The following is a 15,238-nucleotide window of genomic DNA, read 5'->3' as shown; positions in this document are numbered from 1 at the left end:
AGATATAGGTAACGCAACAAGTGTAGACAGGAATATATTCTAAAATGGGCCAGGTGATGCTTAAATTTTTACTCTCAGTAGACTAGGATACAAATGATGCAGTATTACAAATTAACACAACCTTAATACAGATTTTTTATTTGTACAGCTGATGACTTCCAACAAACTCATTAGATGTGCGAAGATAAGGGCTCTGGAGATAATTTCAGATGTAAGTGCTCAAATAAGTCAGTCTATGGTGGAAGAAAAGGTAAATTATTTTGAGCAAAGAAGAATGTCAGAAGACAGTCAGGTTCGTGCCACTCGCCTTGAGGAACAGCGAAAAAGAGACGCCAACCGCAGGGCTGCCGAGGAGGAGGGCAAGCGAGCACGACGCCTCGAAGAACTCAGAGAAGCAGCCACTATCCGCAGAGCCGCCGAAGAAGAAGACGAGCGTGTTCGACGCCTGGAAGAACTGCGGCAAACAGCCGCTATCCGCAGAGCCGCCGAGGACGAAGACGAGCGAGCACGACGCCTCGAAGAACTGCGGCAAACAGCCGCTATCCGCAGAGCCGCCGAGGACGAAGACGAGCGAGCACGACGCCTCGAAGAACTCCGACAAGCAGCCACTATCCGCAGAGCCGCCGAAGAAGAAGACGAGCGTGTTCGACGCCTGGAAGAACTGCGGCAAAAAGCCGCTATCCGCAGAGCCGCCGAGGACGAAGACGAGCGAGCACGACGCCTCGAAGAACTCCGACAAGCAGCCACTATCCGCAGAGCCGCCGAAGAAGAAGACGAGCGTGTTCGACGCCTGGAAGAACTGCGGCAAACAGCCGCTATCCGCAGAGCCGCCGAGGACGATGACGAGCGTGTTCGACGTCTTGAAGAACAGAGGCAAATAGATGCCAACCGCAGGGATAATGAAGTGGTTGACGAGCGTGCTCAACGCCTTCTAGAACAGCGTCGTCGTACAGCTGAAATACGACAGAATTCTGAGCGCAATCAACTTCAATCCTATAAAGCTGCTGCCTCAAGCCTCGTAGAGTACAACAATTTGGGAATGTTTGACATTGCATGTGTTCATTGTGGTGCTGTTCATTTTTTAAAAGAGAGAGTGCAGAACAGAATTCACCCTAATTCGTTTGGTGACTGTTGCCTTCATGGTCGCATTGAACAACCTGCGCCCGAGTTTCCCAATGAATTGGCATTGCTGTACACTAAACAACACAGACTAGCCAAACAGTTCCACGATAAAATTCGAAATATTTCTGCCTGTTTTGCTTTTTCTTCATTCAATGTTGCTGATGACAGGACTTTCAATAGTAAAGGTATTTATACATTTACCGCTGGTGGACAAGTGTATCACAAGTTAAATTTGGCGGCTCAGCCAGTCAGCAACAGTGAGGGTGATTTGGAAAGACCTAGATATGGCCAAATGTACTTCATTGATCCGGAAACAGCCGTTGCAGAACGTATGAATGAACCAATGAATCAAGGCATCAATCAAGAACTAATACAGATTTTAGAGGAGATAATGAGAAGTCAAAACCCATTTTCACAGGCTTTTACGATGATGAGGGAGATAGTTGAGGAAAACAATCAGCGTGCTGAAGCTCTTGGTGTCCAACCACCACACGTCCACCTGGTGTTTGCTGAACGTGCAGGTAAAATAATACTGTTTTCTCTAATCACAATTATTTTGTATGTTATTTGTAGTTGCTGCAAAAATATAAAACCAGAAATATAAAATAAACAGTAACTAAACATAAAAACTTATGCAAACTTATCAAGTAAGTTGTCTTGTGTTTGTTACTCCTCGATAAATATGATAGCTCTGAAGGGAAATTTAATTGAAGGGTCGCCACAACTAACGTTTTGCTGCAATCTCAGTACTAAACTCTGAAAACCTCCATATAAGCATAGGCAAACGTGCCGTAGCCTTTTTTATTTCCTTTCTCCGTAGCTTTCTATATTACATGTAAGAATGACTACAACAGCCTGTTAAAATAATAATACCCCCGCCGCAGCAAACCTGCAGACTAAGCGAATTTCCATTTGCCTGATTGGATTTACACTAAAATGACTCCTGAAAAGTATCACATTTATTCCCTATTTTAATAGATTAGTTTAACGTACTTAGGTTTGCTGCAACAGGGAGGGTAAAAAGGTGTTTTGTTGTAAAAAGTAATAGTTAAGTAAAAAATGAATGTATTTTACAAATTCTATCAAAATATGTTCATAAACAAGCAAACTACAACAGTTGACTTATTCTCCATAAGAATAACATAGGAATTTTAAATTTACAATTTTTTGGAATTTTCTCCGTAACCATTAGGCGCACAATAACGCTTCAATATACTAAATTATTTATTTTTTTAAGCTCTACAAAATGGTTTGGAAAGAAATTGTGAAATGTTGTGTTTTTAGGGTAAAAAACGGAAAAACCTATTTTTATTTGTGTCATTTTTCTCTTAGAACTAAATAATGATTAAAGTTAAGATTTTTGTTGTTGTTCATATCATTAATTTACGATGTTTACTTTTAGGCGATGATCCCAGGAGATTCAACTCACCAACTTATAATGAAGTTGCTGCTGTAATTACATTAAATGCAGACCAAAGTATCCCGGAAAATGAGATGGTTATTAAGGAGCGAGGAAAACAGTTAATAACGCTCAAGAACATTGACAGCCGAGTAGAACCATTCACCTACCCTCTCCTCTACCCAAAAGGAACTTTTGGGTTTACTGTAGGGCTTCCTCTTAAAACACCTTATGCAAGCCGTGCACACATGACGAGGATGGAGTTGGCTCAATACAGGTTAGCCTTTCGTCCAGAACAAGCCAAGGCTCTTCCTCCTGAACCATTGCTAGAGGGATTAGATCTAAGGTCGATTGGATTTAATGCTCTCCACTTTGGTGGTAGACTGTTTCAACAGTACGTCGTGGACACATACATCCGTGTTGAACGTGATCGTATTCAGTGGATCAAATATAACCAAAAGAAACTTCAAGCTGATCAGTATGCAGGAGTAACACATTTTCTAAATGAATTGGCTGAAAAGAAAAATGCTACAGTTGCTGAAAAACTGATTTTACCATCATCTTTTCCCGGATCAACGAGATATTTCACTGAACACTTTGAAGACGCTATGGCAATTGTCCGAAGGTTTGGCTCTCCAGACTTTTTTATCACAATAACGTGCAGTCCAACATGGCCAGAATTAAAAGAAGCTGCATGTATTGAGCTCTCTGATGGTTCTAAACTACAACAGTTCGCCCAAGAAAGACCTGACATTGTGGCTAGGGTAGCCAAATTGAAATTTGATAGCATAGTTGAAGACATCAGTAAGAAACAGATTTTTGGGAAGTCTTCTGCTTTTGTTTACACTATAGAATTTCAAAAACGAGGATTACCCCACCTACATCTTCTTGTCATCATGGCAAATGAAGACAAACTCCGGTCTCCAGAGGAAGTAGACACTTTCATTTCGGCAGAAATTCCTAATGATGACCCAGTTCTAAGGGAGTTGGTCCTCAAATGGATGATTCACAATCCATGTGGCGAATTTAATCCGTCTGCATCATGTATGGAGAATAAGGGTGGATCAGCTAAATGCCGCTTTGGATTCCCCAAAGCTCATCAAGAGTTTACGTCAATTGTTGACAACAAAAAACCGAATTATAAGAGACGGTATGACCCACAACTGGATCCAAATAACCCAGAATTTTCTCACGTCCATGCGGTGTACCGCAAAAACAGTGATGGACAAAAAGTTACACGGGACAATAGACATGTTGCTCCATACAATGGCTATTTACTGAAGAAATACATGTGTCACATAAATATCGAGTATGTTGGTAGTGTTAGAGCCGTTAAGTACCTCTATAAATACATTTATAAAGGGCATGACTGCGCAAATGTAAAAATTGTTGAAAATGTGGCCCGAATAATGTATAATGAAGCAGAAACATTTGTTGAGGCACGTTATATTTCGCCCCCTGAAGCATGTTGGAGGCTGGCTGGAAATGAAATCCAAAGGAAAAGCCATTCGGTGCAACGTTTGGACATCCATCTAGAAGGTCAGTACCGTGTGGGAAACATGGAACAGACACAAGAAGATGTAGCGGACACTGGCCTGAAAGGGTCCACCTTAGAGGCGTACTTTAAACACAACTCTAAACTTCACATAGAAGAAGAGAATGGGAATGAAGTAATCTACTACTTCTACTGGCAGATGCCAGAAAAGTACAAATGGTTAGGCAAAACAAGTGAATGGGTGGTACGACAGCGAAGCTCAAAAACTATTGGAAGGATCCACACCGTGAACTTGGTGGCCCAACCTGAACTTTATCACTTGAGAATGCTCCTCTTTCATACCAAAGATGCCAAAAGTTTTGAAGACCTTAAATTTGTAAATGGGACTGCCTATTCCACTTATAAACAAGCATGCCTGGCAAAAGGCCTTACATATGATGACCAGCAATGGATTGATGGGCTGCGGGAATCCGCTTTGTCAAAGATGCCGAGTGTCATGAGGACACTCTTTTGTCAAATCTTGATTCTCGGATCACCAGAAAACCCTAAACGTCTCTGGGATATGTTTAAGGACGAGTTGGCAGAAGATTTTCTTAGAGAAGCAGAGATTTCTGGAACCCCTCTAGAAGATGCTTACAACAGAGCATATAGAATCATAGCTTACAAGCTAAATACTGAAGCTACAGAAGGTAATAATCAACTTATAAATATTACTTATTACAAAACTTAAATTAAGTTTATTTTGGGTGTATACCCCTTCAAAATTTGTAATATATTTATTTATATTTTATTTTAAATGATAATATCTTTCTCTTAAACTGACAGCGAGTAGGTTAGCCATGCCAATGGTCGATGAATGTTGTCTATTGGTCTACCAAAGTGAAATATCAATCTTTAGTGAATTCCTTCAACATATCATACATAATACCATATCAATATTCAATTATTTTAATGTCTTTAAAAGTCATTTCAAAATAATTAACAAAGATGGTCTAATACAGTCCTTACTATTATTTATTAATCACAAATTTATAAAAAACAGATGATTTCAGAATCAAACCTTTGCAGATATTTTTATAACAGTCTTTAAAAACTAACCTAAAATATGTTAATTTAATATAAAAAAAGGGTTGGAAATTAGTGTGTGTTTTAAATAAGAGAGCACAAACCCCATTTAATCATATTATTCACTCATGAATAATACATTCATGACACACATTATTCTAACCATTGTTGTAAACAGTACTTTAATTTGGGAGATATCGACCTTGAAACATACATAATTGCGGATCTTCCAGCAAAATAAATCGTCTTAATAACAAACATTTTGAGCCTTTGGGTGGTGATTGATCACCTATAATTACTCCCAATTATTTACCCAAATTCTTTCAGCTTTATTAACTTATCGTTATTTGTGATGTGTTCCAAAAACTTGAATGACACTTTTTAGAAATTTTTAACACTTAAACGTGCTTATTTTAGGACGCAACTTCCGTTTTTGGGTAGAGAACTATGGAATGGATGATATTAACGACTTCGAGATGAATGAGGAGGTTTTTAACGTAGGGCAATCTCATGAAATTGGCCATCGCCTCTACAACAACCTCAATGATAAACAGAAGGAATTTGTTGATGCTGTCATCCAAACACTTGATGATGAGAGTTCAGGTACAGTACACTGTTAATAAACTGAGAAATTCAGGTGCGAGAATACCTAGGATACCACTAATAGCATTGAACATATGTTTTAGCAATTCCATTTAACCAATGTTAAATAATGTTTATTTTCGGGCCAAAAACGTCATTTGTTGATGTTTATGATCCATACCGGGTATTTTTCTAGTAATCGTGTAGGATACCAATAACCTTGAATAATAGGGAGGTTACTTCAATATTTAGAACAGTATGTTTTGAAACTATTTAAATAATGGTCAAGCCTTTTTTTATTTACAAGTAAATGACATAGTTAGTTATCAAAATACAGTTTCAGTTTTGAAATAAAACATATGGTTAACACATATTATTTGTTGAAAAAAAAGAACAAAAAAAAAACAGAATCCTACTGCTTCAGCTTTTAGAAACCCGCAGACTTGGATAATATAAGCTAGGATAATAATGAAGTTAACCGTAAATTGTAAATTTTTGTTTTTAATCAATGTCATCTGATTTAATTCATTTTTTAGCTTCAATTTTGTATACTATCTTTCTTTATACTATTCAAACAATGTCACCAGTTTTAAAATCCTGACAGTAGCAAAACATAATGTTGTGATAGTACACATGAATTGATTTGTTTTCAGGACCAAAATGTTTCTTCCTTGATGGACCTGGAGGTACAGGGAAAACATTTGTCTACAATACCTTGTACCACCTCTGCCGAAGTCGAAACATCATTGTTAAATGCATGGCATTTACAGGCATTGCATCCATACTTCTGCCAGAAGGACGCACAACCCACAAGACATTTGGTCTTAAAGTTCCTTTGACTAATGATTCAAAATCATCAATCAAACGTGGATCTTCAAAATTCAAGGAATTGGAAGCAGTCAACATGTTCATGATGGATGAAGCACCAATGCTTCCTAAATACGGTCTTGACTGCATGGACGAGCTCCTTCGTGATCTAGGTGACAGGAACTCCCCATTTGGCGGGAAAATAATGATTTTAGGAGGAGATTTTCGACAGTGTCTACCGGTCCAGCCAAGGGCAAATCGTACCGAACTTCTAGACCTTTCCATCAAGAAAAGTGTTCTCTGGAGGTACTTCAGGGTTTTCTCTCTGGAACAAAATATGAGAGTTGATGCGGAAGAGGAGTGCTTTGCTAGGTACCTACTGAAACTTGGAAATGGAGAGCTTGATACCAACGCTGATAGTGAAATTGAACTCCCTAATGACATCATCACTAATACTAATGACATTGTTAACGAGATCTATGGAGAATGTCTCTCCGACAGAAACTTTGAGGAGATGAAGGATCGAGCAATTCTTGCACCCCTAAACAAGGACGTCGACACAATTAACAACACCGTTATCAATTTAATTCCTGGAACTGAGACCATTTATAAAAGTTACGATTCAATTAAAGATGAACCAGAAGGTGCCTTAAAGTTCCCCCCAGAATTCCTAAACTCTATCGAGATTTCAGACCTACCACCACACCAGCTCAGACTAAAAAGTAATACCATTATCATGCTCCTTCGTAACCTTGACGTCTCAGAGGGTCTGTGCAATGGCACTAGACTGATAGTTACAGCACTCTGTCCTAACATAATAAAAGCCAAGATCATCACTGGTGAACACTCTGGCCGAGACGTGCACATACCGAGAATCACCCTTGATTCATGCAAGTCTCAGCTAGGGTGTTCACTACAAAGACACCAATTCCCTATTCGTCCAGCCTTTGCGATGACAATACATAAATCGCAAGGGCAAACATTTAAATATGTCGGCGTCGTGCTACAAACGCCTGTATTCATGCATGGCATGCTATACGTTGCATTTTCAAGGGTAAAGCGTAGAAGTGCATTGAAAGTGGTGGTACCGCCAGAAACAGGTGGTCGCACACGCAACGTAGTGTGGACCGAAGTTTTTAATTGATTTGGTTCGTGCATTTGAGAAAAGACTTTTGTTATATTATGAAATTCTATTTTTCTTGCACTATTTTTTATTTGTTTTGTTGTAAACATTTTCTTTGATAGTTAGTTTTATTGAAGGTATGTATTGTACTGTATCAGATGCAGGCAAGTTCTTTACTTGCTCTACTCTTTAGGGATACTTTAAATGTATTGAAATATTTTGGAATATTTCATTTTTATATAATAATCTTATATTCTTATGTGAGCAATGTTTGCTTGCAGATCAAAAACAGTAAGGACAAAGGTCGGGGTACCGCAGGGTTCGGTTATGGGCCACATTTTGTTTTTAATTTTAATTAATGACATTAGTTTCAATTTAGATTGTAAGTCAACAATTTATGCTGATGACACCTCTTTACTTGTTAGCCATAGAGATTTAGATTGTATGGAAAATGTTGCCAATTCTGTTTTTAAAGATGCTGAAGAATGGTTTACTGGAAATGGATTGTTTTTAAATTCTAAAAAACACAGAGAATATTGGTGACCTTGAAAAAGAATCATGAAAACCATCAATTTGTTCACGATTATGAAAATTTTGTAACATTACTTGGTATAAAAGTAGACTGTAAGCTGTCATAGTCTGACCATATTAATTTTGTAAATAATAAATTGCCCAGAGTTGTACATTTGTTAATAAATCTAAAATGACATGTTTTCAGTAAATACTTGTAAATGGCATATTTTGCTTTTTATGAAAGTGTTATCTGGTGGATAATCTGGAGTAACAGAGTTGTAATTAAAAAAATTTTAATCAAACAAAAAAAAGCTGTTAGAGTTTTGCCGGACTCAGAAAGGTTAGCCCGCTCCAGGCCACTTTTTGTCTCATCGGGGACCCTGACTATTGTACACTTGTATATTTTAGAGGTATTGATGTTTGTCAAAATTAATTTAAATATCTTTTGTGTCAGAGAAAAATACATGATCATGTAACCAGATTTAGGAGTAAATTAGATCAACAAAGGTTTAGGTTCAGTAAATCAATGAATTATCATGTTAATTTAGGTGTAACATTTTTCAACAAGTTACCATTGACTTTTCAGAGTTTGCTTAAAAAAGCATTAAATAGATTGTTTAATTGGTTACAATTGAACCCATTTTATACATTGGATGAATTTTTAAATATTAAAATAGAGTCTTCAAGCCTAGCCCAATTTTAGATTTTAAACATTACATGGTTTTTTGTGATGTTAGCTCAATTTAATGTTGCTTGTTTATCAATGTTAATCATATACAACTGTTTATTGAAAAATTTTGTAATTTTTTTGAATGTCTAATAAATGTCTTATTATTTGTCTTATTTGCTTGTATGTATAATTTTACAAAGTACTTGAAAACAGCTTTGACAACAGCCTTTAAATGTTGGAAATAATTTATTTCTAGCCTAAAAACGTAATTGACGACCACCAACATCTAAGGCAAATTCGCATTTCACTATACAACTCAATATAACAATATACAAATTTAACATTTGCCACATGGGCTGCTAAGTAGTTATGTTGGTTTTTTTTCACAATTTTATTTACAATCTGTTCATTTTTAGAACATTTAGCAAATACAATAACAACTTTTAATAAAACGTTAGTTAATCTCTGTCCATTGACAGAGCTAACTTAAAAATATTTCAATGAAAAAATACATATGTAAATAAACAAGGGAAAAATTAAATTGTTCAAACAAAACGTGTGCTTAGATCCAAAACATGAATCCTTTTTAGCCTGTATATACTGGTACTGTTGTCCAAGAGGTTTAGAGCCAGGTGATTAGGGTGATTTTCAAGTTTCTTTAGATATTTTGCACTAAATTTGGTTATTTCCTCTTCAACCGTAGGAATTCCACTGTCCTTGTGAAGGATATTGTTATTAACATACCACGGGGCTTGCAGAATGAACCTTAAAACTTTTGACTGAAATCGTTGGATGATGTTTATGTTCGACATACTGGATGTTCCCCACAGTTGGATTCCATAAGTCCAAATTGGCTTCAGGATTAGTTATGTTGGTTGAACAAAATAATAAGTAAAAAGAAAAACAAAAGACTTGTAACATATTGTGTTCATAATAAGCCAACCACAGTATACGGTAAAGGGGGAAACATCAGTTGTTACTATTGAGCAAAGATTACACTAATTTATCTATATAGGGGATATTTTCCCTTATATATTGATTAATTTTCAGTGTAATCTTTGCTCAATAGTAATAACTGAAGTTCCTCTATATGAGGTTTTTGCCATTGACTGAAAATAAAATAATTTGTTGTGGATTGTCAGGTTAAATTTTCCATCATAATAAATGGAAATTCCACTTGAAGTTAAATAATTAAGTGCGAAATTAGTTGTAAATAAGACTTGATATTGTGAAATTCGTGGATAAGTTAAAGTCATATTGTTGTTTACCTGTTTTAAAGTAAGTTTTGAGTTACCTAATAAAAGTAGAATGAATATTAAGAGTTTAAGTTTGTATCAATTCCTTTCTTTCAGTATAAGTTTACAATAATGAGTATTTACATAGTAACCAAAAGTAAAAACACTAGGAAAATAAAACACAGCTGGCCTAAAGATATTGCTTTAGCAACACTTAAGTTGCCTTTATATTGATTTTACAATCGAAATCAACTATACCGAGCCATGGCTCGGTCCCCCGGTACTTTTAATAACATTAGGTATAACGAGTACCTAGGTTTGCTGCTACAAGGAAACTAATAAAGTGTGTTTTTTAGTAAAATACTGATAGCTGAGTAAAAAATTTATATATAAAAAAAATTATTTATTTGCCGAGTTTGATCAACATATATATCCGTAAACAAGCATACTACAACATTTTACAATATTCTCCATAATAATAACATGGGTATTTTAAATATACAAATTTTTGAATTTTCTCCTTTACCAATAACTGTAAAAAAACATATTAATAGGTACACTAAATTATTTGTTTCTTAAGCTCTTTAAAAAGGTCTAGAGAGAAATTGGGAAATTTGATAACCCCCCCCCCCCCCCTGTTCCCATGGTCTGATCATGCTAGTTCGCGACACCTTTAAACCAAATTTCATCAAAATCGGTGAAAAATGTTCATGGACACACACATATATCAAAATGAAAAAGTAAATCGGTCCCGGGCCTAGGTCTCACCGTGCCACCTACGGTAATAGCTTTGCCTATAGGGAAATTCGCTAAAAGTAGCTATAGTTAAATATTAAAAATATTTAGTACAAGTTCATTTAAGTGAATTTGCGTAGTCAGCAGGTCTACTGTGACGAGAGTTAGTGAAATGTTACAGATACTGATTATCCACTGAGCAAAGATATCGATACCAAATGAGACAATGCAAAATAGTTACAGAAAATAATGCACGTCTGAATAAATTAATTACACAACATCTAAACTCAAATACCAAATTGTCTTTAAGTACACAACCAAGCAAAGCTGATTGTACTTACCATCCTTCATTTTCCAAACCATGGCAGCCTAAAGCCACGTCTTCAGTGTTCATCCAAGGAAATCTTTTTTGCAGCACTTTTTGACTCAAAAGCTCCACCTTGGCACCCAAAGATCTGTACAATCAAATAGTGTCAAATTCTGTCACTGTAGTAATACAAACTGTAGCAAGCATTGAAACATGTAACAGTTTATCTCAAGAAGGGAAAGTAACCTTAGATAGGCCTACCTTTAATAGAATTTATCATGCAAACTTATTAACACGTTTTAGCTCGCTTTCTTGTCTGTACAAATTTTAAACTAACTTCACGATGAGCTAGAGAAACTTGAAACATAGCTCACAAATGGATGACAATACAATATTAAATCGTTTAATTTTTATATTTCCCTTGTGCCCTATGGGCTTCTAAAATTTCAATGTTTACATTTTGGAAGAATAAATAATATATCAATTGGAGTCAGCTGTAAATACTTAAATTTGACAGTTTGTTCAAATAGCAGAGGTTAAGAGGTACCCCAGACAGCACACTTTATCCTAGAGACATCCCATAGTAGTCCCATATGTCCTGAGAATGTCTCGGGATATGTATGCTAGCCTCAGGATATCCCGCAAAATCCCGGGACGAGTACGAAATCCAGAGGATATCCTAAAATATACCGTAATGTCCCTAATGTTCGTAATGTCGCTAAAAGTAGAAAAAATAGTGTGTAAAAAATCTTTTTAAAAATGTGGTCTTTTAAAAGATTAGGCCTATTATATATATTTTGATAAACATTTTTTTTTCTTTTACTAAGGTGAACGAAACAGTCAAAAAGTTCAACTCATAGGGTGAGTTCAACACATGTTATTTAATTTAATTACTGGCTTGTGCATGCATTTATCATGTAAAGCAAGAGGGTAGCCGAAACAAAAATGAACTGTACCATAACATCACTCTAATGCAATGCTGCGACGAGACAAGAGTCGCAACCCCACTGTCCTGACAAACCAAAACAGCTGTTGCACTAGTTTATAATGCTGTGCAATGTTTATGTTTACATGTTTGTTATTACCATGGCAATAGGCTGGCCACTGAGACGGTACCAAACACCAATGCAAGGTGCCTTGGAGGCTACGCTTGTACACATTTATGTTTGACAGGCTTGGAGGCTAATGTTCCTTCTTAATTAATTTTAAATTTCAATGGCACAACATTGTACTGAACGATTTATTTGTTGAAACTAAAAAAATAATCTCATAATTAAATTACTTGAACGTTATAGGGTACTTACTTTTGAATTTTTGAATTTTCTTCAAGTATGTGGGCACCTTTTTGCGTTGCAAGAAATAAATAGCCTTGCGGTGTAAACTGTACATCAGGTGCGTCCTGGCCTTCAATTCCAAGATATTCTTTGATGTTGCGAAGAAAGTCTGCTCCAAACATAGACATTTCGATGTTCTCAGGCAATGAAAACTGCTGCCGCACACCCCCACATGACAATACAGTCGAACAGTGTGCATACTGTAAAAAATTATTTAGATAAACAAAGATTTTATATGAAACTTCTAAGATTAAGACATTTTAAACAGCTGTTATATGGTGGTTTATAGTTATTTGTGCAACTAGTGAGCAATTGCACTTTGCACTCGAGTTGCACATTATATTTTTCCTACAGTTACCATAAAACAAATAAATTGGTAAAGAAACGTAACATATTTTTACACAGAAGTGACATAACTTTTAACGTGACATTTAATGTGAAGTGACAAATAAATACAACAGTACAACAGCTGACCAGCGGATTTACAGCCAGTACTGCCAACGTATTTCGTGTGCATACGACCTTGTCTGCATGTTACGCGCTCACTATTTCGTGCCTTCTTGTTGCAAATCCGGAGTGAGACAAAGTAATTAGAGTGAGACAATGTTGACATTGTCACTGATGAGCGAATTGGCCACTTTGCTTTCTCAAATCAGTGAGATAACATGTACATTGTTAGGTAACTGAAGGAAGAATAATTTGAAGTCAACTGCAGCTATTGTACGCTGTAATGCTAAAAATCTATTTAAATAAAATTATAGTTTTGTCTTTACCTACGTTGCGTAGAATCATGAAGTTTTTGGTTATTTTTACGTTTTATACCCTAAGAAAGCCAAAACGAGTCTTATCTCAATTTCTGCATGTCTGTCCGTTTGTTTCTCATTGTGTCTGTGACGCCAAAGTTCCAATTTATGCGACCTACTCCAAGAAAACTAGAGTACCAATCAAGATTAAAAATGTTTTATTGTGTTCACTGGATTGGCGAGAGTGTCTTTAGCCATTAATAAAGTATGGGTTCACTACTTTGGAAATAAAATACCAACGTTCACAAACCCAATTTTGTGTGCTTTTTGTCTCCCTTTCTCCCAATGTTTACGCAATACGTCAGTTACAAAATGTACTACCTATTGTCTAAAATTCTATTTTCTTCCTTATTTATTTTTTTATCTTTTTTCTGACAAGTTTATAGGTCATAAAAGTTACTGTAGCTCACAATATAAGTTAGTAGGCCCCAAAAGTCATTCCATTAGTTTTACTTGGTAAATAGTTCATGTAGGCCTAGTCAAACGAAATCTAGTAATTTTGATTCAGGTCAATCTGTCAGCAGCTCATATCAAACTACTACGATTTTGGTTAGGAAACTGGTGACAACTTTAACATGAGAATGGAATGTCTGGTGTTATCAATACAGTAGTCAAATCTTCTGCTAAATCTGAAGTTTATAGACAAAATTCTCAGCTTGGTAAATTATGAATTCAACATTAACATTACAAAATAAAATCGTCACAGGTACCCGTGACACATTAAAACAAAGTAAATGTAGGCTACATATGTAACTTATATTAATTTAATCATACCTCATTATCACTAGCATTAAAATTTATTACCGATGGATCTTTCTCTAACACGATGACGCTCAGACCATTAAGTGCTCGCTTTTTCAGCCAATAAGCAATTGAAGAGCCTATAACACCTCCCCCAACAATTAAAACATCACAGTGATTTGGAATCAAATTTCTTCTTCCTAAATCTTCTTCTCTGAGATTACCGTCAACCAAATCTAATGTATACTTTAAGTCACCTTTCAACACCCTAAAAGCCCTCTTTATTGGGTTGTCTTCATCATCAGGTGGTTTAGAACTATAGAAATTCACTACAAGTCTATTTTCAAGATGTGAATTAATAGTTGTTCTACTTTTAAGTTTATATTTTGAGATAGCCCTATTTCTGAGAAGTAAACTAAAACATCTACCCATTTTGGAAAGCTCTATCGCAAGATGCGACATTCTTAAATGAAACTAAAATATAAAGTCACAACTTAAGGAATCAAAACTTATTAGTTTTTAAAAAATTATAATAAATTACACTGTGTATTAACAGTGAGGTTAGGACTCTGAAAATAATAGCCACTGCTTTACAAAATTTAAGGGGAGAAGGTCATCACATTTTGATAAGATAATATTAGCACTTAATGGTCTGACGCCGATCTTAGGATACTTGTAAAATAATTAATTGGAATGAATTTTGTGAGAGAGATAGTTCACAAAGTACGTAGTGTAAGATAGATAACATCAACATGGACAATGGACAAGACGACGCAAGGCAAGACGCAGGCATCACGCATCGTCTGCTAGTCAGATTGGCCACACAACCAACACCAAAATGTATTGCAAATGTATGTATTGATTGTGTAATACATACAAACCTATTATTTAATCATGTCTGAACATATTACCGATCTTGAGATATGTTTATGTCCTGTGAATGGTTAAAAACTGGACCCAGCTGTTCTAGCTATAAATAAATTAATTTAGCGTATTAATTACCCTGGCTTTTATTATTAATTTTTTTTTGTTTACTTACAATCTGTTCTAGAATATGTGGAACAATAAGTAAATGCCATGCAATATTTATTTATAAAAATAAACACGTCTGCCTTCAAAAAGGTTGCCAATGACACAGAAAAAAATATACACTTAAAATATTGAAGGATCATAACAGCTCATAACAGCTGCTAGGAAGACTGATTAATTTTGATGTTTGCAATATAAATGTTTTCTCATTAGTGAACCTCAATGTATCATGGATAATAATTTTCAAAAAGGATATGTACAAATGCTGATATTAGTTA

General features: G+C 35.7%; 2 protein-coding genes across 3 annotated transcripts in view; one reads left to right on the top strand and one right to left on the bottom strand.

The window, feature by feature from the left end:
• LOC129000944 (FAD-dependent oxidoreductase domain-containing protein 1-like) overlaps positions 1 to 14,678 on the bottom strand; it is a 29,144-nt gene extending 14,466 nt beyond the window's left edge. The window contains exons 1-3 of one of the 2 annotated variants that reach the window (XM_054428039.1): positions 13,965 to 14,678; positions 12,358 to 12,587; positions 11,088 to 11,201 (exon numbers count right to left, since the gene is read on the bottom strand). In XM_054428039.1, coding sequence (XP_054284014.1) covers positions 11,088 to 11,201; positions 12,358 to 12,587; positions 13,965 to 14,393 — 773 coding nt within the window. In that variant the 5' untranslated portion in view covers positions 14,394 to 14,678. The remainder of the gene's footprint in view (positions 1 to 11,087; positions 11,202 to 12,357; positions 12,588 to 13,964) is intronic. The other variant, XM_054428040.1, reaches the window with a different exon arrangement.
• LOC129000946 (uncharacterized) lies at positions 3,927 to 5,836 on the top strand. The gene is made up of 2 exons (XM_054428041.1): positions 3,927 to 4,705; positions 5,499 to 5,836. The coding sequence occupies exons 1-2, from the start codon at positions 3,931 to 3,933 to the stop codon at positions 5,699 to 5,701; spliced, it is 978 nt and encodes a 325-aa protein (XP_054284016.1). The 5' UTR covers positions 3,927 to 3,930; the 3' UTR covers positions 5,702 to 5,836.
• Positions 14,679 to 15,238: the final 560 nt, after the last annotated feature.

The sequence above is a fragment of the Macrosteles quadrilineatus genome, unplaced genomic scaffold (assembly GCF_028750875.1).
Source record: "Macrosteles quadrilineatus isolate MER2022 unplaced genomic scaffold, UCM_ALF_1.0 Scaffold_8__2_contigs__length_117827958, whole genome shotgun sequence".
NCBI classification, from domain to species: Eukaryota; Metazoa; Arthropoda; class Insecta; order Hemiptera; family Cicadellidae; genus Macrosteles; species Macrosteles quadrilineatus.
This window is presented reverse-complemented; position numbering and strand designations above follow the sequence as displayed.